The sequence below is a fragment of the Rhyacophila brunnea genome, unplaced genomic scaffold (genome assembly GCF_057557595.1).
Source record: "Rhyacophila brunnea isolate RB1 unplaced genomic scaffold, BYU_Rbru_1.0 scaffold_16, whole genome shotgun sequence".
NCBI lineage: Eukaryota > Metazoa > Arthropoda > Insecta > Trichoptera > Rhyacophilidae > Rhyacophila > Rhyacophila brunnea.
Window position 1 is genome coordinate 9,307,564 of NW_028232816.1, and position 27,387 is coordinate 9,334,950.

The window sequence follows — 27,387 nt, forward strand, 5'->3', positions numbered from 1 at the left end:
TCAGAACACGATGCCAATGCATTTTTTTCAATACTTTTAGCCATCTGTAAGTATAATTGAATTCATTTTCAGTTAATTCTGTTTTGTATGAAAAGTTATTTCGACACCATTATTGGTTGCTAGGTCTGGGGTCCTAACAACTAAATTAATTATTAATATATACCTACGTGCGTTACTATGGGAATCAATATAACATGTCAAAGGGACATTTCAGTAGTATTTCCATCAAGTACAATTGTTTTTGATCGTTTAAGCTAGTTAAGTCAAGTTTATATGATTCAACAGAAAATTTAAAAACCTTGTATATAAAAAGTTCTTTTTATCTTGTAATTATTTCTAATAAGTATGTTTGCGGGGTGTTCCCAATTTGTTATATTATATTTTTATTACTATAATACCATTTAGTAATATAATTGACGTTCCAATGAACTGAATTTTTCGTAAATGAAATTTTTAATACCTATATAAAATACTATATCCAACTAATTGTTGTTTTGAAATTGGTAAAGTTCAATCTTTACTTATGCGGTATTTCAAATCGATTTATAATCACTAGAATGTACTGACGACTTACATATTTTTACCTGAAGGAAAAGCGAAAAAAAAATTCATGGCTCATTTGCAACAAATCGACTTTTTTTAGTTTTTCCCAAACACCTTACATTTGTCTGTTCCTACACTTCTGATATTTTTGTAGTTGGTAAATGCCTCGAATGTATTTTTCGACAGAGTAATTTGATTTCGCCCGTTATAAGATGCTGTTTCTTTTTTTATACATCACTGTAAACAACTTGAGAGTATAATGTAGACTATTTTTGTTGGGTAAATTGTATTTTTTGTTTGTTTTAAATTCAATTTAGCGTTGGTTATATTATATTATCTACCATACGGGGATATTGGCTTTGAAATATAATCTGGTTTAAAAGATTTTTTATAGCATACATTCTACTACACAAAATAGTGAAAATCATTCCAAAGTTTCTAAAATTAGTTTCATACAGCATACACGATAAATAATTACATTTTTTAACCATTTTTTAGCTAAATCCAAACATCTCTTTACATATAACCATTTAAAACTAGCCAATTTTAATATCATCATCCACTGTTTGGGCCAATTATGGTAGAACGAATCTCATATAAATTCCATACCCACCCACGTCCATAATTATTATTGCCGCCATCTAGGCACTCCAGTACCCAAGGCCTGAACAAACACGAACCATAAGTGCGAATGAGAAAGCATTCGGCACACTTATATATCCGCAAGATGCGTTAGAGTAAGATAGAATTTCTACGGCTGAATTAAATATTTTTTGGTAACGTCGCCGGTAAATATTGATTTGAATGATTACATTCATTTATTGTTTTCGTGTTAAATATAAAGTTAGTGGTAATTATATTTAGTTAATTTGTAGAAAATGTGGTTAACTATGTTGTGATTAAATTTGGTAGCCATACTGAGAAGCAACAAGAAGATGGTATAACGCTTCATAGTTAAGTTAATAATAGTAAAATTGATGTTCTAGTGTGCGTTATACGCGAGAAACACAGCTTCATTTTGCCGAAAAATAGCCACTCTCCTTATATTATTACTCTGAGGTAGTACCAGACACATTAATATATAAAGACAATTCAGTTACCTCCAAACCATAAGCGCGTCAAGACGAGCATCACAGAAATAATTCAATTATAAATAAATAGTCATAACCCGCGGTGGAGGGTTTTAAATGGAGTTGTATAAATTGAAGCAGAAATAAAATTTCGTATACAAAATCAAATCAAGGTGCTTGTATAGCTTCTTCTTCTTATTGTGCCATCCCCTAGCGGAGGTTGGCCACCATCAAGGCGATCTTAGATTTGTCGTCTGCTACCTGGAGCAGTACAGTGGAGCTCGTACCAATCACGGAGGTTCTTAAGCCACGAAATGCGGCGCTGTCCTCTGCTACGCTTACCATTGATCTTTCCTTGAATGACAAGTTGGGGAATGCTGTACTTTTGTCCTCTCATAATGTGGCCGAGGTACTGTAGTTTCCTGGTTTTGATACTAAGCGGAACTTTTCGGTTATTCCCCATTCTATTGAGAACTTCAACATTTATTTTGTCACCCGGTCAGTCCAAGGAATTTTGAGGATGCGTCTATACAGCCACATCTCGAAAGCTTCAGGTCTCCGTACTATCTCTTGGTTTAGCGTCCATACTTTAGAATTGAGAGAACATAAGGTACCATACGCAGTCTCAGACCTAGGTTAAGATCTCGATTGCTAAGGAGGCGTCTCATCTTGAGAAAGGCACTCCTTGCGATCTCAATTCTAGTTTTTATTTCCTGAGACTGGTCCCATTTCTCGTTGACCCATCTACCTAAATATTTATAATGGGTCACACGTTCGATTGGTTTGGTGTTAAGCTTAGCTTATTTAAAAAAAATTGTGCTCATGGCCGTTCTCACACTAGAACCGGTCCTGCTGAAACATCGTTAAATATCTCCATGTACAAATACTTTTATGTACGCACGTATATATTCTGCGGTAGAGTACTGCATTTATGTTTTACATTATGAAAAATACAATAACACTCACTTAGAAACAAGTAAGTGTAAGAAAGAAAATCCCATTACGTACAAAACTGAATCTTTGCCAGCCCACTAATGTTGCCCACTAAAAAAGAACAACCCGACATTATGACTTTTATTACGCGCTGTTATTCATTTATCACCTCAAAACGTATATAGCAACACCACTCTACCATATTTTTATAGCTATGCTCTCACTCGGGCGGGTGGTTTTTTTCTGTCCTCTGCATATATCCACACCCCTGTTAAATAATTTTCCACCATAAGTCTGCGCACTTCAATGTAATGAAACGGATTGTAAAAGAAAATATAATAATATCTTACAATGCTTTATTTAGTTAAACATAAGAAGCGTTTTTAACTTTGATTTTAATATTGTTATTAATTAACTATTTTTTTATTCAACGAATAATTCACAAGATCTAAGAATGTAAGGCCCATTTCAGACGGGACACCGGTGTTGCGCTCGATATAATATAGGAGGCCTTTCAAACAAGCGCGTCAATATCATTTTACTCCCTACTTCAATTATAGTTTGTCAATTTATGGTTACGGCCGTATGTTGTAGCTTAACCACTGGGGAATGACAAAAAAAATGGCGTATTTAAAAAAAACACTACCTTATTCTTAGGTCAATAATTACTATAAAGCAATCATTATTCATAAGATGTTTATCACACTTGAATGGTCAAAGACATAGCTTATAATAAGTATCTTTAGAATCATCTTCAAATGTGTTAATCTTGCCGATTTTTTGAATAATAAAATGCCTAATTCTTGTCAAATTTGGGATCGCAGAGATTATCAATATAATTTTTTATCGTAAATATTTTACTAAAATTATCTCGTCATAAATTATACTAATGGTTTTATAAATGGGTTTAAAAATTATTAAATGTAAAAAATCTTAACACCACTGCACGTTCATGTACTGAAATATGACTATATTCTAAAACATTAGAGCGAGAGGTTTAAAAGAATACTATTTTATGTAACAAAAATACTTTATGCAGTCATCAAATGTTTAAAATAAACATAAAGGATAATAAGGCTTCAAAATTATATAAATAGATTATCTACAACGTTTAAGGAGTGTCCAGGATCATGGTTTGAAAATACAATAAAAACTCAATTTTGACCTACGACGAGCATGTGGACCGTTAATCATACTTAATTACGACAAATTTTAACTAATGACTTTTAATACGCACTGCAGCGCTTTTCAAATTGAGCTACTATTGGCGATCGGCTTTTGTATTATCAAAGAAGGTATTACTTTAATTACTAATCGACGTCACGGACCACTACAGTGGTACAGTACAGTACACTAGTATTAAAAGCCATTAGTTAAAATTTGTCGCAATTAAGTATGACTCCTTTAGTATAGTGGTATATGTGCGTGGGCGCGATACCCGAGAGATGCAGGTTCGATTCCTGTGGGGTGTCTTACTTTTTTCAAAAAGTTTTTTCTATTGGTTATAATATATTTTCTCAGAAGTATTTTCAAAATTATGTATGTCTAATATTGTTATAACTAACACTAAATTATATCAAATTCATTTTGGTATTAATAATCTTATTACTTAAGGTTAAAATTTAACTTATATCAACAACCAAGCAAGCTAACCACAAAATAACACGATTAATTTTCGTATGTATATTAAGTTTCCACTCAACTTTGCCAAAGAGCTTTCTAAGAATATATAGAATATCGCACAAACGAAACATATGAAAATTAATGTATATTACCAATATTCACAAAGCCAATTAATCCCTAAAAATATACACACCAACATTTTAAACGCATAGAGATCATAGCATGTATGGGGATAAACAACTCAATCCGTGTCAGCATATTGATCGGCGATATTAAATAACTGAATGCAATTATAAATTCCTGTAGTGACCAATTATGGAAAACTCATTAAATAGCTGATTGCAATGATAATTTCCGCATATCCGTTTTCCACATAGTCAGCTATATCCGATGATGCAAACTCCATATAAAATAACTGACTCAATTATTATAATAGTTATTTCCTAAGTATAATTTTTAGATATTATTTTGATTGTGAGTACGTCAATAAATAATAACGGATCATAATTCATTCGACATGTCACTGGAACCGGTCTGTTAGTATCTCAGTGTCGCTATCGCTCCGCACAACATCTCATTCTACCGAAACTCGGACCTCGGATCAGTATCATAAGTAGTGTAACATCCAACATTAAAAGCTCTGTCAGCTAGGCCTAATAGAATCTCCGACTTGCTTGTGTGGCGAATTGCAGGATGCCGATCACATCCTCTGGGAGTGTCCCCATATGTCGGTTGAAAGGGAAGAGCTTCTCAAGTCGGTCCGACCCTCAGTTGGACCGGCCGGCCATTGCGACTTGGTATCTACGGGGGAAAATTTCTCAGCTTTTAAAAAGTTTGCGGCATTATATGGCGAGCGAGAAGGTCTTTTCTCATCGAGAATTAACCGTAATACATTATATGGAAGTAGGGATCACGCACACTCTAGTGCACGCCAACCAAGATCGTGGGAAGTTGCTCCTGGGACACTTTCGGCACAAATTTGAACAGCACATATCGTTCATTACGCCACGGTATACGCCTGCATAACGGGTGTGGAGACGTGGCGGGTGGTGGAGGGAAAAGCAAGTAGTGTAACATACTCTTATACCGACTGTTTACGCTGCAAATAAAACTCGCTCCTCCATCCATCGGAGCAACCACCAAACCACGACTTCCTCATCCACAACACCATCATGTCATACAGCTACAATGAATGATGATATCGGGATCATCGGTTGTTTGTTCTCCCAAAGAACAGAATTTACCTGCCATTTGGTAACGCCAATTGGGAGGGCAATAACTTTGTTCAACCGAATCGGTTCGGATGTTGATAATATATTCCATCTACGTGAGGAATACTATAGGTGTGTTATTTTATAATTTCTTAAAATTTAATAGGGTTTACTTAACTCATTCGGTGTACTTCTACGTATCTATTTTATACTTTTTGTGTTTACCCCTTATACTGTTTTTCTAATATTGCATCTATTTATTTGTGGTTAAATGGTGTGTTGTGAGCGTCTTCAATTTATAATTAGTAGCGTTCACTATATTTCAATAACAATTTAAATTAATAAATTTCAATTTTACAACCGAAGAGACAACCTAAAGTAAAACTACGCATTTCCATCTCGCTGTCACATCTCAAGTCGTTAGACAATGCTACGAAAACAGAACAGTACATTTTATACGATAAAATGGGGTCCTCAATTTCGTACGTATATTCGTCGAGCGAGACAAGCCGATGGGAAACTTTTGATGTTAAAACGATCGTTGCTAAATCCTGAACAAACGGTAAACATAAGCAATATGAATCGGTAAGCTTTCGAGGTATGCTTAAAATCCGCAAGCGCTAGAGTAGGTACGATGCAATCTATTTCAGGTGGAGTGTAAAGTGTAAACTTTTTGCAAAACCCAATGTGTGGCTGTGATCAGTCGTCGTTTAACTGATAAAACAGATGAGTGCCGTTCAACTGACTACGTGAGACAGCGAATAAGCATATAAATCCAAATAGGTAATGCAGTCTCTATTTAGGGCACTCTAGAAGTATCCAGGGGACTGAATGAAATATTTTATATACTAGGGAAAGCTTAGAATGTCAAAATATTTATAAATGAAGCGCCTAGTTTCAAAAGCCCCTAAAACGGTTTTAGGTAGTTCTGAGAAAAATGAGAAAAGTAAGAAAAAATCATCTCCTATCTCCTATATATTATTATCCTAAGAGATTTTGGAAAACGCACTAACAGCTCATTTAAGCGACATTTTATTGTTATTTTTACATCTTCACTTCAAAATGTGCGCTACCGATTCATCTACCGATTGAATTGAACACATTTCAGAAATTTTCCATGATTTTACATGTACGTGACGTTTATATCCGATATTTTCTTACACACCGTATACAATCGCCATATTTACTGTTTACGCCTCACAGAATGACGTCTTCGTCGCTTAAGACCTTCTAATCCTTTATTTGACAAACGAATTCGATTATTTTTATTCAAATATCGTAATGTAGGCATTGGCGCACTTTTTTCCGGTGAAAAAACCATAATCTTGGTACAATTCACTACGTAAATAAAAATCTGACAGGCACGTCCGCCACTGGTGTTCCAAATTTGATTCTTTTTAAATACTTTTTTATGGCTGACACGTTTACACGTTTGCAACAATGTAGTACTAATATACTTTTGAGTACGATATTTATATTAAAATGCATTTTGACAGACTATTCCTAATCGGATCGACTGGTACACATACTTTATTTAATTTAATCATGTTCCCGAGAGATATTAAATGCGACTTAATTCATAACATCGCCCCAAAAATTAAATAGGTACCCATAACCTCAAAATAAATGTAACGTCATCATTTAATGTATACACACAATATAGTGTTCTTTTTTTGTTTTTTAGAGTATGGCTATAAATAATATTTTTTTGAACCAATGAAAATTATTTAAAGCCTGGATATAAATATAATTTAAAATTAAAATTCATTTTTGACAAACATCGGATCGACTGATACACATACTTTATTTGATTTAATCATGTTCCCGAGAGATATTAAATGCGAATTAATTCATAACATCGTCTCAAAAATTAAATAGGTACCCATAACCTCAAAATAAATGTAACGTCATCATAAAAATGTATACTTACACACATAGTGTTCTTTTTTTTTAAGTATAGCTATAAATACTATTTTTTTGAACCAATATACATATTCATATCGTCATCATCATCATCAACCAGGATCAATCCACTGCTGGATGAAGGGTTCCGCAACCTCTATTCTACTACTATCGGCTTAACGAATTTGTGATATTATACCTATTTCTATCGTCTTTATCATCATCGACCTGAACCAATCCACTGCTAGATAAAGGGCTCCCTAGCCTAATTCTACTCCTTTCTGTCATATGAATTGCTGTATTTATCAAAATCGGTGATATTATATTTATCTACATATTCATATCGTCATAATCATCATCATCATCATCAACCAGGATCAATCCACTGCTGGATGAAGGGTTCCGCAACCTGATTCTACTATTATCGGTTTAACAAATTTGTGATATTATACCTATGTCTACCGTCTTTATCATCATCGACCTGAACCAATCCACTGCTGGGTAAAGGCCTCCCTAGCCTAATTCTACTCCTTTCTGTCATTTGAATTGGTATATCAAAATCGGTTATATTATATTTATCTACATATTCATATCGTCATCATCATCATCATCATCATCAACCAGGATCAATCCACTGCTGGATGAAGGGTTCCGCAACCTGATTTTACTATTATCGGTTTAACAAATTTGTGATATTATACCTATGTCTACCGTCTTTATCATCATCGACCTGAACCAATCCACTGCTGGGTAAAGGCCTCCCTAGCCTAATTCTACTCCTTTCTGTCATTTGAATTGGTATATTTATCAAAATCGGTTATATTATATTTATCTACATATTCATATCGTCATCATCATCATCATCATCATCAACCAGGATCAATCCACTGCTGGATGAAGGGTTCCGCAACCTGATTTTACTATTATCGGTTTAACAAATTTGTGATATTATACCTATGTCTACCGTCTTTATCATCATCGACCTGAACCAATCCACTGCTGGGTAAAGGCCTCCCTAGCCTAATTCTACTCCTTTCTGTCATTTGAATTGGTATATTTATCAAAATCGGTTATATTATATTTATCTACATATTCATATCGTCATCATCATCAACCAGGATCAATCCACTGCTGGATGAAGGGTTCCGCAACCTGATTCTACTACTATCGGTTTAACGAATTTCTGATACTATACCTATTTCTATCGTCCTTATCATCATCGACCTGAACCCATCCACTGCTGGATAAAGGCATCTTTAGCCTGATTCTACTCCTTTCTGTCATTTGAATGGCTGTATTTATCAAAATCGGTGATTTTATATTATATATATTTATAATGCCATTATCATCATGAGCCTGAATCAATCCACTGGTGGATGAAGGCCTCTCTAAGTTATTTGTATTTTGTCGGTCATATGAATTGCTATATTTATCAAAATTGCTGATATTATATTTACCCATTCATAATATCGTCATTATCATCATCATCATCTGGATTAATCCACTGCTGGATGAAGGCCTCTATGCTGATTCCATACCTTTGGGTCTTATAAATTCCTATTCTAATCAGAATTGATTTATTCCTCTCAGATGTATACATTGCTTCATTATTTATCAACATTTCTTTCGATATGAATGTCCCGCACCAACATTGAAACAAAATAATGTTAAAATTTATTTTTTACATTGCTTATGTACCTCCTTCTATTCTAAATGGGCCCCGCGGGAGATTAATATTTACGTTATATTGGATCGCTATTTTCATGATAATCACATATTGCTTTGTATTCGAGCGGTTCAGACGTATAATTTATCATATTTAAATGCACGTGATTTAACGAAACATTCATATTACCTATACACATATTATATCAAAATGTCAGTGGTAGCAATCGGTGATTGCCAGCTGTTTTGCTAGACCTAGCAGCCTGAGGTGGTATCAGGCAACATTCTGAAGGCCAGACTCCAGACTAAACATCGCGGATGACCTCAAATTTGTATTGGCAGTGACAAGGGAAAACTATGGCGTCGTCTATGCATTCTTCACAATAATTGTATTCAAATCCAACACCATGTCATTGGGATGCCAAGCTGTCTGCAAGACCTAGCGAGACAGACTGGCGAGAGCCAGCTGGCTCAGCTACTATATATTAAATCTGTGAACCTTATGTATTTATTTTTTAATTCGTTACATTCTAAAAAGTATTTTGGCTTTGCATTTCAGGGGTATTTGAAAAGCACACCCACCCATTTTAGCGGGTTTTGAAATTTACCCTAATTTTTGATCATACGTATTAACGGTTTTTGGCGTTTTATAAAGTTCAATCTTTGGCCATAATATAGTTAACAAAAATATCCATCTAAATACATATTATCCAACTCAAAAATTTTCAAAAACCGTTTTAGGGGCTTATTTGTTTATTTATACGTAATTATAATATCATTTAATTTTACAATTTTTCTAGATGTTATTTTGTATTCTTTTGTATTATTGAGTAGGTATCTATATATAAATTCCCCATGTAGTTATCAAAGTATGAAATCAATGATTTTAATAAACTTTACCATTTAATAACGGAAATAAAATAATACATGTTACCAATAACTTTAACAATCAATATCTACTAATCTGAGAACATTGAAAAAATATTGTTTTGGTTCAATATAAGCTTATTTTATAAATAATATTTATTTATTTTTAAAAACATTAATTTTTATAAAAAAAATGTTTGTAACCTGAAATCATTTTTATTTATATCATATTGAGCTTCAATATTGGGACCATACTTAAATTAGATTTGACTTCAAAATTAAACAAAAACTAGGTACATAAACCCACGATGGCCGCGCGGCTTATGCATCGGTCTATAGAGTCATGGGTTTAGGTTCGAATCCTGGGTCTGGTAAGTACATATTTTTTGTTTTTCAATTTGTGTGAGAATCAGAATATGGACCTCATAGTTTGAGCAAGTGGCTGATATCCATTTCTCGTAAAAAAAAAACAAAATCGGTTAATACAAACCTCAACTGTGTGGCACATATTATTATGATCTTACTAGGATCGGACATGGTATATAAAATTTAAGTTTTTTGGAAGATTTTTTTATCATTAAAATATAGTTAAATAAGTTCTTTTAAACGTCAAAAAATTATGTTAGAAAATTTCATAGTCTTAATATAGATATTTTTTTTAATGTAACAATCACACTTCCCGTTATTTTTATGTCACCCGGTCTTTCAACCCCTTTACCTCTTGTGGGTTTTGGCCTTCTTATTTTGACTTTGGAATATAATTATTGTTACAAACAGCACATAACCACGGCTCATATCCAGAACAAAGGGTATTGATTAAACTTCATCACATTCCGCTGAAATCAAACTTATCAATAAAACCACATTAAATATATAATTTTATATTACTAAAAACTCTGGAAATTTTGTAACGGGGGTTCTCAACGATTTTCATAGCCGCTAGGATTTTTTTAAATAATTTTCGCAATTAACAAAAGTAATATCACTACTTGAATATGAATAAGTTATTACTAATCACATATTGTGCTGCAAATGAACAAATTAGACATAAAAAATCGATTTATTTAACTCGTTTTGATATTTTTGAAGTAATACATCTTTTGGCGCATTTGGAAAAACAGATCAGAGTGTATTTTTGGCGTGTGACGCCGATGTAACGCCTTTGGCGTGTGACGGAAGTTGCGCGCGCCGATGCAACACAATTTATTATTATGATTATTCATTAAAATTTGAGGCTATATTTATGTAAGTATTATTTATGAGTCAAATTATATATCAATAAATAAATAAATTTTGTGAATGTTGACTTGGTAAATAATTCAAACAATGGTATGTTATAAATTAACTATATTTAGACTCTTCTTAGACAAAAATACATATTTTTACAGTTTAGGATAATATTTGTCGCATCCCCACGTCAATTTATTTATTAGCGGTTTATAATGATTGAAGACAATAATAATTATTATGTTTCATCACAAAAGCCACTATAACATTTCAGTTAAACCATTAAATAGGCTATGTTTTACTTTTGATTTGTAATAAATTATTATTGTTAACGAAAATAGTTGTACAGTCATCTGTTTAAGCAAAGATGGTCCAAATAGCGGTTTGCTATATTTTTCAAACACAGATTTTGAGATTTTTTTTCTTCCAAAGTAGGTATATTCTGCAATAATATTATTTATTTGCATACATAATATTATTGCTGACGGTACCTATACGATTAAATACTTTTGAGACCGAAGTGAATATAATCATAATAACACGCCAATAAAATTTGATTTTTTATTAATTCATCATGGGCATTTCTGAATTGATTATAACCGATGTATAGCAAAAATGAGTTTTTTGTTTTGTTACGCCAAAGAAGTATAACTTCTAACGCGCGTACAAATACACACATTGATTATTTTTAATCAATAAAATACAACTTAATCCAGATTTGCACAAGTAAACGGAATGAGCCTTCAGGATATATTTTAACATATATATTATATATATACTAAACACCAAAAATCCTTCAAAGTCTTGCTTTCAATTTGTATTTCAAGAGCTTGGTTTGTCTACAAAGTAATAAGATCTTAGCTTTTCAGCATATGATATTTTCTGCAAATATATTCGTGACTAGGTACCTACGTAGTTATGTGTGAAAAATTTGTCACATCCCCCGTGAGTTCGGGCACCACTAGTTGCGAACCCCTGAAAAATAAATTTTGCCTAAAAATAGATTATAAAGATGAGACATGAGATATTAGTTCATAAAAGCATCATTACTTTAGCGAGCTTAAATTTTATATAAGATTATTAATTAATTGTAATAAATTAAACACGAGTCTGCCAAAAAGCATAGCGTAATATTTTATGTTATTATTTTTAAGTAACTGCTTCATTTATAAGTCTAGCAACATTATACAGTATAATAATACACGACACTGATGTTTGACGCAGGTTATAATGATACTCTAAACCGGTGGTTCAAAACCTTTTTCGTGTCGCGACCCCTTTTGTAGTATCCGAGTAACCAAGTATAATTTCACGAAGTGCACCATTTAAATCGCAAATGAGGTGGTTTTCACGGTTACATGTAAGTTGTACGTATGCAGTTTATTGTGGGACACTTATTCGTGCGCCGCAGTACGTGAAACATGAGTTTGTATAACATTTTATCAAATGACGAGTTCTTCGTTGAACATTTCACCGTGGAATACATTTTTGTACGTATCTTACAAAATGCGGCGATAGTTTGTAAATAGTACTCTTCCAATTAGATTAACCCTAACCTAACCTAACCTAACCTAACCTAACCTAACCTAACCTAACCTATTAAAGACATCTCCACATGTAGCATACGTACAATTGTATTCCACGATGAAATGTTCAACGAAGAACTCGCCATTTGATTAAATGTTACACAAACTCATGTTTCACGTACTGCGGCGCACGAATAAGTGTCCTGCTGTGAACTGTTTACGTACAAATTTCCGAATACGGGTTTTCACGTGGAAATATTTTGAATCGAGTGTGGACTTTGAAAATTATTGTGCTTTAATATTTTTTAATGGTTGATCAAAAGTATTTCCTCGTAGACAAGTTGACAAACTTCTCATGGGTTGCACATCAAGCATAATACATAACTACGTTAAAGTTCCCACCACCACCCGTCATATATGCACAGCCGTGAATATGCACGGTCGCTTTCTATGACGCTTTAAACGTGTCTGAAAGAAGTAATTTTAAGTGCTCATTCCGTCCTGAGACGGAGCCGCACGGGACTGATGCTGCAACCATGCACCGTAGTGCTTAAAGAAGAAAGTTAAGAAAATTTATTTTTGTTTTTTGGACTAGAGCATTTTTGGGTAAGACTCTTTAATTGCATAATATAGAGATTTTCTAATATCTAATATCTCCAATTTTAATTTCTTTATAGTAGGCATGTCTAACGCGTTGATCGCGGGATATACTATATAGGAATTGAGTCGTAAAAATGTAAAAAAAACGTGTGTGGTAGTTGCTCTTTGTTTCAATTATATTAAACATACATAACTTGAAAATACCTCAGATATATACCCACATGAAAAAATCATATTTGAACCCGTATAACCACTGGCATCGCGCCACTGTGCATTAACCAATTAAATTCAACAATTTTAAATTTAAATGTTTTTGAGTTTTCCAAACAAAATAATATTATCACATTCAACTCGAGGCGGTAATTTCGGAATTAAAAATATATTTTGGATTATACACTGAAAAGTTTCCCGACCTCTGACCTAGACCGTTTATATTTATAAGGGCTGTTTTACAGTAATTAATTTTTAGCGAACAATTACAATTATCATTATTTATTTCATTACTTTTTTACACACTCCTCCACTGGGTTCCTAGACAAATATCTCATATTATTAAGTATTCGGTTTTTTTTCATTATTTCTTTAAATGGCAACTTTTAAATAATGTATTTCTATCCGAATTTTTTAAATATTTAGTCTTACTATCATAATAAATTTTAAAATTAATAATAATACATATCAAACTGGGTATACTGTAGAGGTGAGTTGGAAATACTGTCACCAGTTTGTGTACTCAAGTTTTGGATGAAACTACCCATACTAAGTATTTGTGGCCCAATAAACTTATTCCAAAAAACTTGTGATGATATCATCGCCAAACGATCTATATAGCATTCCAAATACTAGTAAGTATTTTGGAACAAGTTTATATACTAAGTATTTTTTTATACTGGTAGTATGTATACTTAGTCTTCAAAATCGACCAGTTTTCCCATCTCTAGTATATTGCACACTTTACTCAAGTGCATGCTATTCACAACCACGGTTTTGAGTAGTTCTGTTTGGTAAACTCCACCATAATTTTGAATGGTGCTTCTCGTTCATTACGCCATTTACACTACGGTTATTGGAAAAGTATAAAATCTGGTTCAATGAATAAACAGAACATGAAGAAACAGAACAGTGACAAAACACAACAGAAATAAATAGAACTATGACCTATCAGGAAAAATAAATTTATTTTTTCCTGATAAATCATAGTTCAAGTTTAGTTTTTCAAATTTAAAAACATTTAATATTGAAATTGTCGTATCTCTATATTATGTTGTATAGATTTTTAATAACACAAGACGTTTTCAATACGCCATAAAAAATCAAATTATATAATTTCTGCATACCTAATTGCTGGAAAGCCTCAATTAAACTGGACTTAACTCGGTATTGCCGGCAAGCTAGGTATAGCTCGTCTTAATCAATATAATATGTTCAAATTGCTTGGGTGACTAGGTACCTACAGCGAAATAATGAGTTTAATAATAATTCTGCGGAGTTGTGCATGATTATCAAAATCAAGCAGATAAATTTAGGTTTTTACGCCGAATGGCTAACATGCAGTGATTATAATTATTATATAAGTATTAATTATTTTTTTTATATTTTGTTTATAAACTTAAGTTTTATAAGTATTTAATTAATAAATAGATACGACAAAAATGATTTTTTTTCCTCTGGCTGTTCTGTGTTCACTGTTCTGTTTTGTCACCGTTCTGTTTCTTCATGTTCTGTTATAATAAATCATGTTCTGTTTTTTTACTGTGCATACAATCCAAAAGTGTCATCGAAAAAACTTCATTCTTTTATCAAAAGGTCATTTTGAACATTTTCCATTATCTGAAATACTACTATAACTTTTACGCAGCCTAATAATATGACGCCCAGCCAGATGAAAAATAACCCGAAAAGGGGGGAATTATTAAAACTTTTCGGATACTGGCGACATTGGATTATAATTAAAACTTTGCTCTCAGGAACAAATTTGACGCAACAAACTTTCAATGGGTAGGTAAATATCCTTGTCCATTTTAAATTTATTAATTACACGCGACAGTTATACTACCTTTAGATCGACTCATTTTATCAGTGAAACGGCAAATAATTTTCAACTATAGGCGCGACGAAATTTTGGACTCGCTGCCATTCGGAGAGAGAACGTCGAGCTGGCAACACGTCAATTTGTTTAGTGATGGCGACGGGGGTATTAATTCTTAAATCATGTAAAGATGACTAAAAACGTTACCCATTTACTTTAAAAAGAAAACATGTGAATGAATATATTATTATTGTTCCTAATAGAACAGATCGCAATAAACAGAACATTAAATGGACGCATTTTGGATTTATACGACAAATTATATTTCGTTTGGCATGCGTCATTTGCACCCGCGACCCGCAATCCACGCATCGCCTAGCCACGATCTTTTAAGACCGTGCCTCAACGGAGGTATAGCCTTAAGAACATTTAAACTGTGATTGTATTATGATGCACGTCACGTACTGTCACGCTGTCACGGCGACAAATTTAGTCTATGGTTTCGTCATTTTGCAGAATATTATGAACGATTAACATCTATCTAAATTCAATGATGGAGAGTGCCAACTCTAATGTATTAGTATTTTGAAATTTTATTCATTATTCATGCTAATTTCAATTAATTTTAACAGTTTCTACATGTGCGTACGTTAAAATTACTTGCGACATGACAAGACCATAGATAATAGACAACATTAATATGGAAAATACATAGTGCCTACCGCAAAAAAAACAATAAACACCCAATTCTGTGTTGTCATCGGACATGGTCGGGAAAAGGACGACAATGATGGCTTTACGTTTTTTAACATTTTCGGGTAATCTGTTACTAAAGTATCTTTATTTATTAATGTCATAACTTACCAATAAACTGATGTATCCATGGACATCGTTGTAAGCCATGATAACATCTTTAACACTCCCCGTGCAGTATCCACAAGGAATCACCTCAATCTGACGCTGTTTCCATAGGTTTACGAGCGCCTTCATTGCATTGTCTAAGTTAATGGATCCATTTGTGTTTTTCCTGGCCATCTGTTGCCGCATGATTTCAATGATCTCTTCATAGGTTCCATCCAGGCGGATTCCACTGAACAAGTCAATAGGAGTTACGCTTGTTTCGTTGTAAGAATATGTTGTGAACATCTCTTCTGACGACATGTTGGAAGCCATTTTTAATGGAATCAGGTCACATCTGTAAATAAAGAAATAATCTATTTGTAATTTGAATCATTGTTGGTTTTTGTTGGCCGTATTATGTTTCGGTCTGATTTAATTTTATTATTTCATAACATTGGTGGGTTTCAAAACAATTAATCATTGCGACGAGATGTGTTTTCTTTTTTCACCATTAGGTACATTCTATATATTATTCTTTCCGTTTATTCCATAACATAAAAATAACTAGTAGGTCACCAAAAGTAATGAAACTTGCACAGCATTACTAAAATATTAGTAGCATACAGATCAATAACGCGGAAATTTATTCCAAACATAATCTCTGCGATCGCTTTTGCCAGGAACATAAAACATCACACGAACTCACACAAATACCAACAGACCACGGAGCACTGAGGGCATTATCTAAAAAGATTTAAATTGAGGGACAATGACTACTGTCCATGTGACGGCTACACATCTCAAATTGTGTGACATGTCATCGACGACTGCCCAGTACTAAAAGAATATCGGTGTGTGTACTTATGTACGCGCGTTAGAAGTTATACTTCTTTAGCGTAACAAAACAAAAACAAAACTTGTGATAACCTAGATTCTTCGACCAGCTCTTAATTATCTTGTTAAATTACACACTCAAGAAAAAGGACCGCTTATTGGAACACCGTTGGTTTATTTCTATACACTTTAACTTATATTATTAAATTATATAATGTTTTCTCGTTGTTTTTATTTTTAAAGTACCAAAATGTCACTCTGACCTTTAATAGTTTGTTTACGTAAGGAATTGCAAATGGCCGACAATAATAAATTCGCTGCCTAGGAAACGGAACAATTCTAAACTATAATATTATACTGTATAATCGTCACGATTTCAGTATCAGACTGTGGCGTAATGGTAGTGCGTTCGGCTGATAACCGAACAATCGATGCTTCGAATCCAATCGAGTGCGTTTTTTTTCTGTGAAAAAATAAATTATGTGCTACGACGTGTCACACGCCAAAATACACTCTGATCTAATTTCCCAAAAGCGCCTAAATAAGTATAACTTCAAAAGGAGCAATGGACTCTCGGAACTTTGTGTAGACAACATAATCATGAAATTTACTTCCAAACACTTCACCCAATACTAAACAACAAAACAACACGAGAGCACTACACAAAATATTTAATTTTGGCCATAAATAAAATTAAAGATATAAATGGAGGAATACAATTAAAATATAATCTACTAGCCCACTTCAGCTAAAACCTGTAATTGAGCAATTGTTACGGCATGGAACGCATTATCATTTTTTACCTTAATTTATATGGGAATATTGTTTCGCTTAACGAGTGTTTCACATTACGAGTAAAAATGAATTATTCTCGTTATGAGAGGTTTCACTGTAGTTCCATTTAAAAATGTCTAGCCATGTGGTCAGAAGCTATTGCAAAAAAACAGTTCGAAAAATGGTTGAAACTCAATTTCCAATAACCCGCATAGTCAGTTTTCCGTATTATACGAGACAACGTACCGACTGACTCTACTGTTAGTACAGGAAGACGCAAAATAAAATCACAGTTTTTATTTAAATTGTTAAGTGTTTTAGTTATGCGTTTGTGTTTGGATTAATATTACAGATGTGGCTCTCATCGGATTCCTGTAACCCAGATCGCAATAATTATAAATATTCATTTTTAAAGTACAATTAGTCAGTACCAGTGGCGGCTTGTGGATAAGATATCTGGGGGTGCTGCGATTGATTAAAAATAAAAAATTGTTTATTTGGATTATATTTTACTATTAACATCAAAATTAAATATAAATAATTAATTATAATAATAAGTAATTAAAATAAAGAACTTTGCATAAATTGCTTCCCGCTCCCTGCACCCCTCCTTCGCACATTCGAGCATATTCGTTTGAAAACGGTACTGCATTACCGTGGTGTATGATAATTATTGGATATATCGGTGCGCGGGCGAGCTTATTTCACGCTTAAATAATATTGATATTTTCATATAATTTACATAAATTTATGTATATTATAATATTTTTTTCAATTTGCTTGGGGGTGCTGCAGTTCCGCAGTGCATATGGACGAGCCGCCACTGGTCAGTACCTATATATAATATGATTTCGTAATATTACGAGATAGCGAACATTACGAATTAATATGATTTCATAATAATTTCTACATATTATTATTTCATAGTACGCCAATCAATAAAAATAGCGGGTCAGAATCGATTGGAAATCTCACTCGATTGCAAGTTTCCGTTAAAGACTCATCGCACCGAACTACTGTTATGTTTATTATATTGCATCGAATGTACCCTTCTATTTGTTTGAAACAGTAAATAAACTCTCGCCTCCTCCATCATCACGAACAACTACCACCGTATTTCATCTGGAATACCTATCCTCAGCCAAACCAGAATACTACATAGATGACATTTCGAGAAGTTAATTATCAAGAGGTATCAATAAACTAGATAACAATTAAATTTTAAAGCAAATTTCAGTCAAATAATAATTGATGGGTTGTTTATAAAATAATATAATATACCACAATAAACATGGTTACATGTAAATGACCGTAAAAAAATTCACCGTAGCACGGTTCGCAGTGGGCTTTCTATCGGAAAGAGATGACCGTATACTATACGGTCCCCAATTTTATTAGATTCAATATAAACATTAATTCAATTTTCATAGCTGATTTTGGCAAAAATTTATGAATTCAAGAAAGAAAACCTAACCTAATCTAACGTAACAAATAATACAGTATATCGGCCATTTTCAAAAAAAAATTGCTGCTGGCTTCCTGTAAAGTGTAAACCGACAAGAACCGTGTTTTATTTAGACATGAATTTTATGTCAGTATTATACGACCCAAAGAGGTTGGACGGTCATTGATATACGGCCATTTATTTCCGATACAACATTTCACGGTGAAGTGTGATACGGCGAACCGCATACGCACAAGTTTTCGGACACGAATAAACATATTTTTAATAGGTACATTGTTCTATACTTAGAATATTCGTATACACCTCAGAAACAAAACAAACTTTACAAAATAAATGATGTATGCTCAATGCGAAATGTTAAATTCTTAAAACTTGTTGATTATTCGTTGAATAAAAAATTATTTATTATTCAGTTTTTCGATATTTCAAAAAAAAATATGTAGAGGAAAACGTAATAATTATACAACCCATAAATTTTGGGTAATTAGCAATGTTATATTGCCAAAATAATAGTTACCTAGGTACGTCACAAACCTCAAAGTGGATAATAAAATATGACACATTTTGGAAATATGTAATATTAAAAACAAGCAATTCCAGTTTTTAATGTTTTCAAAATAATTTAGTAAGCCAAAATTAATACATTGAAAATTAAGCCTTAATAAAAAAAACTTTTTAAATTGCGATGTTTCTTCAAATACAAACAGAGCATTTAATGTTTAACATACTGACTTAACTACTTTAATGCTATATTTGTTCGTATACAAGAATGTGTGAACACTTTAAAATACATAAAATGACACATACTAGTGGAAACCTGATTAGATCATATATTGATTAGTTTACGTGCATATATTCATATATTTCTTGTATATATTCTTTATATATTCACCAAACGCAACAGAACAAAACATATACAAAGGTAAAAAAACTCGAGGTAGGTACCAATCGAGCCTAGCACTCACTTATAACCTTGTTGCCCTACAACGAATCGTTACTGCCCTTTTGCCTTCCAGCATCCCTCTTGAGTAGGGTTTCCAATCCCGGGATCCCGAACTATTTTCGATACCTATGAACCCGGGATTGGTAAACATAATCCCGAAACTTTCGGGATTGATTTTTTTTATCAATTTTTATAGAAGATAAAAAAAATGAAAATATAACAGAAAAAATACTTTTTATAACAATATATAACTAACTACATTAGGAATATACTGAGTTTGAATGAAGTTTGATGTATTGCCCGTGTGTTGCCAATTCATTTTATTTTTCACAAAAAATAATAAAAATGATAAAGATATAATACATTATGTAATCACTAAACACAATAATATTAACAATAAATGTCTTAAATAGTACAAATTTATTTATACTAGATTTATTTTTGACTGATTTCATCAATATTTTTTTGTATATATAAAAATTTAATATTAACTATTGAAAAATGCCAATCCCGGGATCAAAAATTTGGCTCGGGATTGGATTCCCTACTCTTGAGTCTCCTAATACTCTCCGATCCGCGTAGTTTAATGCATAAGGCACTGGCCTCTCATCCCGGGGTTTCGAGCACAGTTTCCGGTGAGATCACAATACATGTTTGGAATTTTTTGAGTAAGTTTAAATGTTTCAATGATTGTTTCACTACAATTGCTACTACTACATTATGTGGCTTTGAAGTGTTAAAGAAATAATGCACTACTTTGGACAGTTTATTTATGCCATATTGTTTGTTCTAAAGTTACAGATAAAGCTGTTTTGAACCACTCTGCATAATAGGGCTTTTTCACATCCCCTAACTTTTTCACGCCAGAAAATCATAAACTGTCATATCGTAAAAATTTAATACTGTGTAATATGATCTCTTATTCGGATTTCTGATATTATGTACTGAAATCGACTTCCTAGAAGTAACTGTAATATTCACAATTGTCATTTTTTCTGACAGCTTATCATCCTAAATAATATTATGACCATAATATGGCGATAGCAAAAAAAATGTGTAAAAAATCTGTGTGTATACTTATGAACGCGCGTTAGAGGTTATACTTCTTTGGCGTAACAAGACAAAAACAAAACTTGTGGTAAACTAGATTCTTTTACTAGCTCATAATTATTTTGTTAAATTACACACTCAAGAAAAAGGACCGCTTATTGGAACGCCGTTGGTTTATTTATATACATTTTAATTTATATTACTAAATTATATAATTAATTATCGTTGTTTTTATTTTTAAAGTACTATCTGTCACTCTGGCGTTTAATCGTTTGTTTACGTAAGGAATTGCAAATGGCCGACAATAATAAATTCGCTGCCTAGGCAATGGAATAATTCTTAACTATAATATTATACTGTATAATCGTCACGATTGCAGTACCATACCGTGGCGTAAAGGTAGTGTGTTCGGCTGATAACCGAACAATCGGTGGTTCGAATCCAATTGAGTGCGTTTTTTCTTTGTGTGAAAAAATAAATTGTGTGTTACATGTCACACGCCAAAAATACACTCTGATCTGATTTCCTAAACGCGCCAAAAGAAGTATAACTTCAAAAAAAAAATAATCCTTATTTTTTACTACTGAATAGACACAACTTTGAGAATATTATCCTAATTGAAAATATATTTTTTAAATATAAAGTATTAACATAATATATAAATAATATTCTTTTCAACATTTTAACAAGCCATGAGACTCAATCACAGTAGTGCAGTAGTAGAAACAAAGCAATCATAGAAACATCCAGGCTTTAAAAAAACACATAGGTATATATTATTGTGACCTCACCTGCGCATCTACTCTATACACAAGACTGCTTTCGGCCGCTATGGCAGCTATCTAGGGTAGGTTTGTATCGAAGTATTAGCACGTATTGTAACAATTACAATAAGTTAGCCGTCAAAACAGTCAAAACTGTCTATCTCTCTCTAAAATGTACTTCACTCAAAAGAGGTGCTGTTAAAACATAGCACTTATTATTGTAACAATTACAACTAACTTATTGTAATTGTTACAATAAGTGCTAATACTTCGATAAAAACCTACCCTAGATAGCTGCCGTAGCGGACGAAAGCAGTTTTGTGTATATAATAGAAGCGCTGGAATCGAACCCAAAATCCCCGTGTGCCTTACGCACTGGACCATGCAGGACTCAAACCTCACATATATTCACTGTCCGGACAACACTGCTCTGCTCTAACTCTAATCATCTGAACAGTGAAAAGATACAAAAAGACTAGTTTTAGCATCGCTGTTTTAAATGACGATACTTGTATATCTCAACAGTCAGCAACCACAGGTTTTGAAGCAATATTATTTTTCAATGTTTTAAAATTCAATCCCGAGATTTAAAAAAATAATTATTTACTAATAATAAATTACTAAACATGTTAATGTCATGAACAATCTCGTCTGACGAATTTATTCCCTCTTTACAGATGAAAAACTAATTTGTCAATCGTTTGAACTCAATGCTGAAAGGACCCCGAGAGACCATGACTGATTGAATCTTTTCTAATGAAGTGAATGCAAAATATTAATTATCTTTTTATAAAATCTATTCTTTATTAGATTGCTATAAATCTTTCGAGAATTATTAGTCTAGACGAGGCTTAAGAATTCACAACAATTCCTCGGCGTAATCATTGGTCTTTCTACATTTATATAACTGAGGTGTCTATTTTCAACAACTGAGTAATGATTTTTTTTTTTGTTTTTCAATCGTAAAAGGTTGGTTTTAACGTCAGTGATTTTTTTGCGTAAAACTTCTTCAATTGGATAATATTTTTAAATTTTCCAAATTTAAAACGTTCAATACACGTTACAGACCTACAAACTTATCTGAAGAATAGGATGGGGGGCCACTGTCGAAAACTACCCAATCAAGACTCGTAACTGGACAAAATCTGAAATTCTAATGAAATTTTCAAAATGGCGTCCTATATGGTAGTTTGTAGTTCTATTTTTGGCCATTCTACAGATAAGTTTGTAGGTCTATAACTATAAGAGCTACGTTGGTAATTTATATATCGTTCGTTGCTTCTAATAAATTATAAACTGGTTAGGTCAGATACGTGGGGGATGAGATGGAAATGGCTATTTTTAATTATATTGGCGCAGATTGCGTCAATGTATCTAAAATGCGGAAGTGAGACAGTATTTTGTTTTTTTTTGCTGAATAACAATGCTTATACTTGATAATAATATTATTTATAATATATTAGGTATGTAAATTAAATCATGATAGTTATGACATCCAGTCTGTGAAAGTACCAGTGACATCTTCAAACATACCCAGAAAATTCGGACCAAATACCATCGCAACCGGTGAAATGCATAATAAAGGATAGCTGAGGGTGCAATGATTCATAAAACGCCATATGGTTGGGCCAATTATGGTGGCACTCATTCCTTTCTTCCCACCTACCTCGAATCTCCAATTATTGACATTATTAATTATTAATTATTGTAATTTATTTTGGAATGGCCATAAGAACGTCGCGTTGTCGAGAGTTTGGCGAGTGTTTGCGCTTGACACGCGACAGATGACACATCACGAGTGCATGTGGACGGCTCAATGAAGTCACGTGTACCTGGAATGCTCGCGATTTTTTACGCGCGAGTCAAATCGCTCCATCTGGACAAGGCCTTATGGCACATCCTCAAAAGCTACAAAAGTGATTTACGCGCTGCAGGTCTGGCATGGCAAAAGACGCAAGAGTTAGTAATGGACCGAGGGAAGTAGCGTGAACTTGTGCTTGCTCTATGCTCCAATTCTAGGGCGTGACAGAGTGAAAGAACAATAATATAACATTATTTGAGAATTAACAAAAATATCTTAAATTCTAATGGATTCAAGCTCTGTACTATTCCATTTAAGTCGTTTTTTGCAACCCGGGTTTCGCCTTTTGGTATCTTCAGGCGCCGTGTACACTCATCAAAGGTAAACACACACTGACAACGAACTCTCTTTACTCTAGCTTATATGATAAATCAATACAATAAAGTAGGTAAAACTCCATTACCTACCTATCAAGTCAAAGGTTACAAAAAGGTAATGGAGTTTTTACCTACTTTATTTTATTGATTTATTATATATTATAAAACGACTTAAATGGAATAGTATAGAGCTTGAATCCATTAGAATTTAAATTCAAATTCCATCAAGTACCTTCAGTCTATAGCATTAATATTAAAAATATCTTAGTTTCAAAACCATTATAATTCTACCACGTTCAATAAATAAAACGTGATTATTAGTTGTGTGATTTATTTAATAATTATTGTAATGTATTTTTTTGGATTAAACAAGTAAATTCCAAGTAGTCCTGTAATATAATATAGTGATATACTAAAATATCCAAAATACCGATTGTTTTGATAAAAAAGTTTCAATCAAAAGTCCGAATAGGTACTACCGGAAGCCTCTTAACTTTGAATGAATTAAATTTAAATTTCTCAGGATCACGGGAGAGTAAACTTCAGCAACCAAACTCACCGAGATAATAGAAAACTTGTAAGGGTTGGCAATCTGATATTGCTTCTTGGAATATCAAACGCGGCCGAATCCATAGATTAGTGGGATCACAACCGATAGCCATGCTATGCGATATTATCATAGCAACGATAAACATATTTTCTTTATAAAAATAGTGGACGTTATAATTTTTTCCTTTGAGTCGAATTGAGGGAACCCTTTTTTAGCTTTTTCGAGCAGTTATTTGAAAATTTTATTATTCACTCAGATTGAGTCTCTAGAGCTTTTATTCAGCTTTTCCAAGCTAGAAATCTGATATATTATATAACTATCAGAATCAGGTGCTAGAGGTTTTTTTCTTTATGTTAATATTTTTACATGGGTATAGCTTTTCCATTTTTCAAGTTAAAATTAAAATAAAGTATTTTCAACCAAATTACAAAAAGGGGTAACATCATTTATCTAAACCGTGTGTCATCCATGGCCCCACAAGGAGGGCCAGACTTTGGGGGGCCGGTGTGGTGGGTCGACATTATAAGTGAGATAAACACACAAGCGGCGCTATCTTACTTGAGGAGTATCAAAATTTCAAAATATCTAGTTGTGTAATGCAATTTTCGATTTTAATGTGTGATATTCGACAACTAAAATAATAATTCAAGTGGATTTATTTAACAATACAAAATATCGCTAAAAATACAGTCTTTTATACCCTTAATTTTAACTAAAACATCCGCACGCACACCATCGGCTAGCCAAATCATTGTTTTGTTTTTACTGTACATTTAAACGGACACACATAAGCAAGAATGATGCAATGAGATCTTCCCTAAAGAGGTACTATATGAGGGAAAACCAACGTACTGTCATGTGACGGCATCAGAAAAAAATACAAGAATGACAGATCACTGATCCAGATCAGTGGACTTTTATTTTAAAAAAATGCCGAAAGTAATATCGTCGGTCCCAATTAAAAAAGTCGGATCTGAATTTTTGTCATTTTCGGATTATTACGTAAAAGTTATTTAAACACTTTAAATATTTATACCACAATCACAGTTTTTTTTGTTTGTTTGAAAAATTCCGAGATACTCAAGTTAAAAATGACAGATCTACCAACAGTGTCCGAATAACAATGTCGGTTCTTACCAACCGACATTGTTGGCTGGGCGCGGGTGAGCAAGATGCGTCGGATCTGACAGTTGCTGCTATGTTCACCGGACAGACGGATATTTTTATAAAAGTTTAGAAAAGTTTCTATAATCCGTATTTTTATTCATCATAGCAAGCAATAGGTCACAAAGGATATTTAAAAATGCTATAGGCTCAAATTATAGTGACAAATTTCCGGAGAAAAAGAAAGAAATGAACACTGAAAATTCAAATCTCAACGGTCATTCTGACAGAAAAGGTAGGTTAAGTAAAATTTTACTAAAATATTATTTTTAAGTGGCATTCTTATAAAATTAAATAAGTGGATATTTTATAATTGTCATATTTTTATATTTACTTAACATAGTTCACAACTAGGTGTTTCCAAGTAATAATGTCGGTTGTGGAAGATATGACTATTTTAACCTACATTTTAATAAGATCTCTGTCCGATGTGGGACATCCGACGTTTTTAATTGGACAAAACTTTATGCCTAATGTCATAAGTGGTACAACCGACTATTTTCACTGTACATCAACAATTCTGTTTTGTGTTAAGTGGTAGAACCGACAGTTTTAATGGGTCTGGTGTTTTAAAATTATTGTAGTACCGACAATGTTCCTTGATTAAATTATTTTTTTATTAAAATGTTTAAGCTAGCTTCTGAGGGTTACGGGTAATATATATAAAATGGCTAATTTACATATTATTCTTCATTATTTTGTTTAGTATATCGTTAAGAATGACTATTTTTATTTTTCAGCTAGTGAAAAATGTTTGAAGAATCCATGCCAAAATGCCGACTGAAGTGCTATGATTTTTTTTCTGAAGAGCAACGCTTACACATTTTTCACAAATTTTGGTCTCTAGACGTAAAATATACCGAGAAAATTCTGAAGCGTCGTCAAAAAACTGTAGTCACCAAGCATGATCGTTGAAATACATTTGTTTATTATGTGCCTATTGAGGATAAGAAAAAGAAATATTTTGTAAGACTATGTTTCTGAATACTATTTCATCTGGAAAACGTACTATTATAAGCACTGCTTGGAAGAAATATGATGGAGATAATAATATTGAGCCTGATCAACGTGGAAAATACGACCATAAAAACCGTCATAGATAACGGTGGTGAAAAGCATATGCGATCACGTAAACTGTTTTCCTCTGGTAGAATCGCACTATATTCGAAAAGATTCTAAAAAACTGTAAGTGACTCTTGAATGTTCAATTTATATCGCGAGTGGTTTGATCTGAATAAATATTCTAACAAGTCACAAACCAAAGGGTAATACAGAAATATTGTAAATGAAAAGTTCAATATAGCATTTCACCGGCCAAAAAAAAATTGCCTTTGTCATGCATTTTCGATCAAAACCGGTCCAACAGACAAAGATAAAAAAAGACAGGGCAAACATTTAGCCCTTAGGAAGGCACATCGCACACTTAAAAATGAAGATAAAAACGAGGCTTTACAGAGTAAAAGTATTGTAATTGTTATATTTGACTTTCAAAAAGTACTAACGACTCTTCATGGGGAAGTATGACGTATTTTTTATTACAAACGAAAATTACCAACTTTGAATGTTACTGTGTATAATATGGCAATGAAAATCGGAGCTTTTTATATGTGGCACGAAGGAGTTGCAAAA

At 32.9% G+C, this 27,387-nt stretch overlaps 1 protein-coding gene across 1 annotated transcript in view; it reads right to left on the reverse strand.

Annotated features, from left to right (window-relative positions):
* The window catches only part of LOC147074324 (G protein-coupled receptor dmsr-1), a 105,186-nt gene extending 89,011 nt beyond the window's left edge, over nucleotides 1-16,175 (reverse strand). The window contains exon 1 of the mRNA XM_085943635.1: nucleotides 16,061-16,175. Within this exon, the coding sequence (XP_085799761.1) occupies nucleotides 16,061-16,099 (39 nt within the window). The 5' untranslated portion in view covers nucleotides 16,100-16,175. The remainder of the gene's footprint in view (nucleotides 1-16,060) is intronic.
* Nucleotides 16,176-27,387: the final 11,212 nt, after the last annotated feature.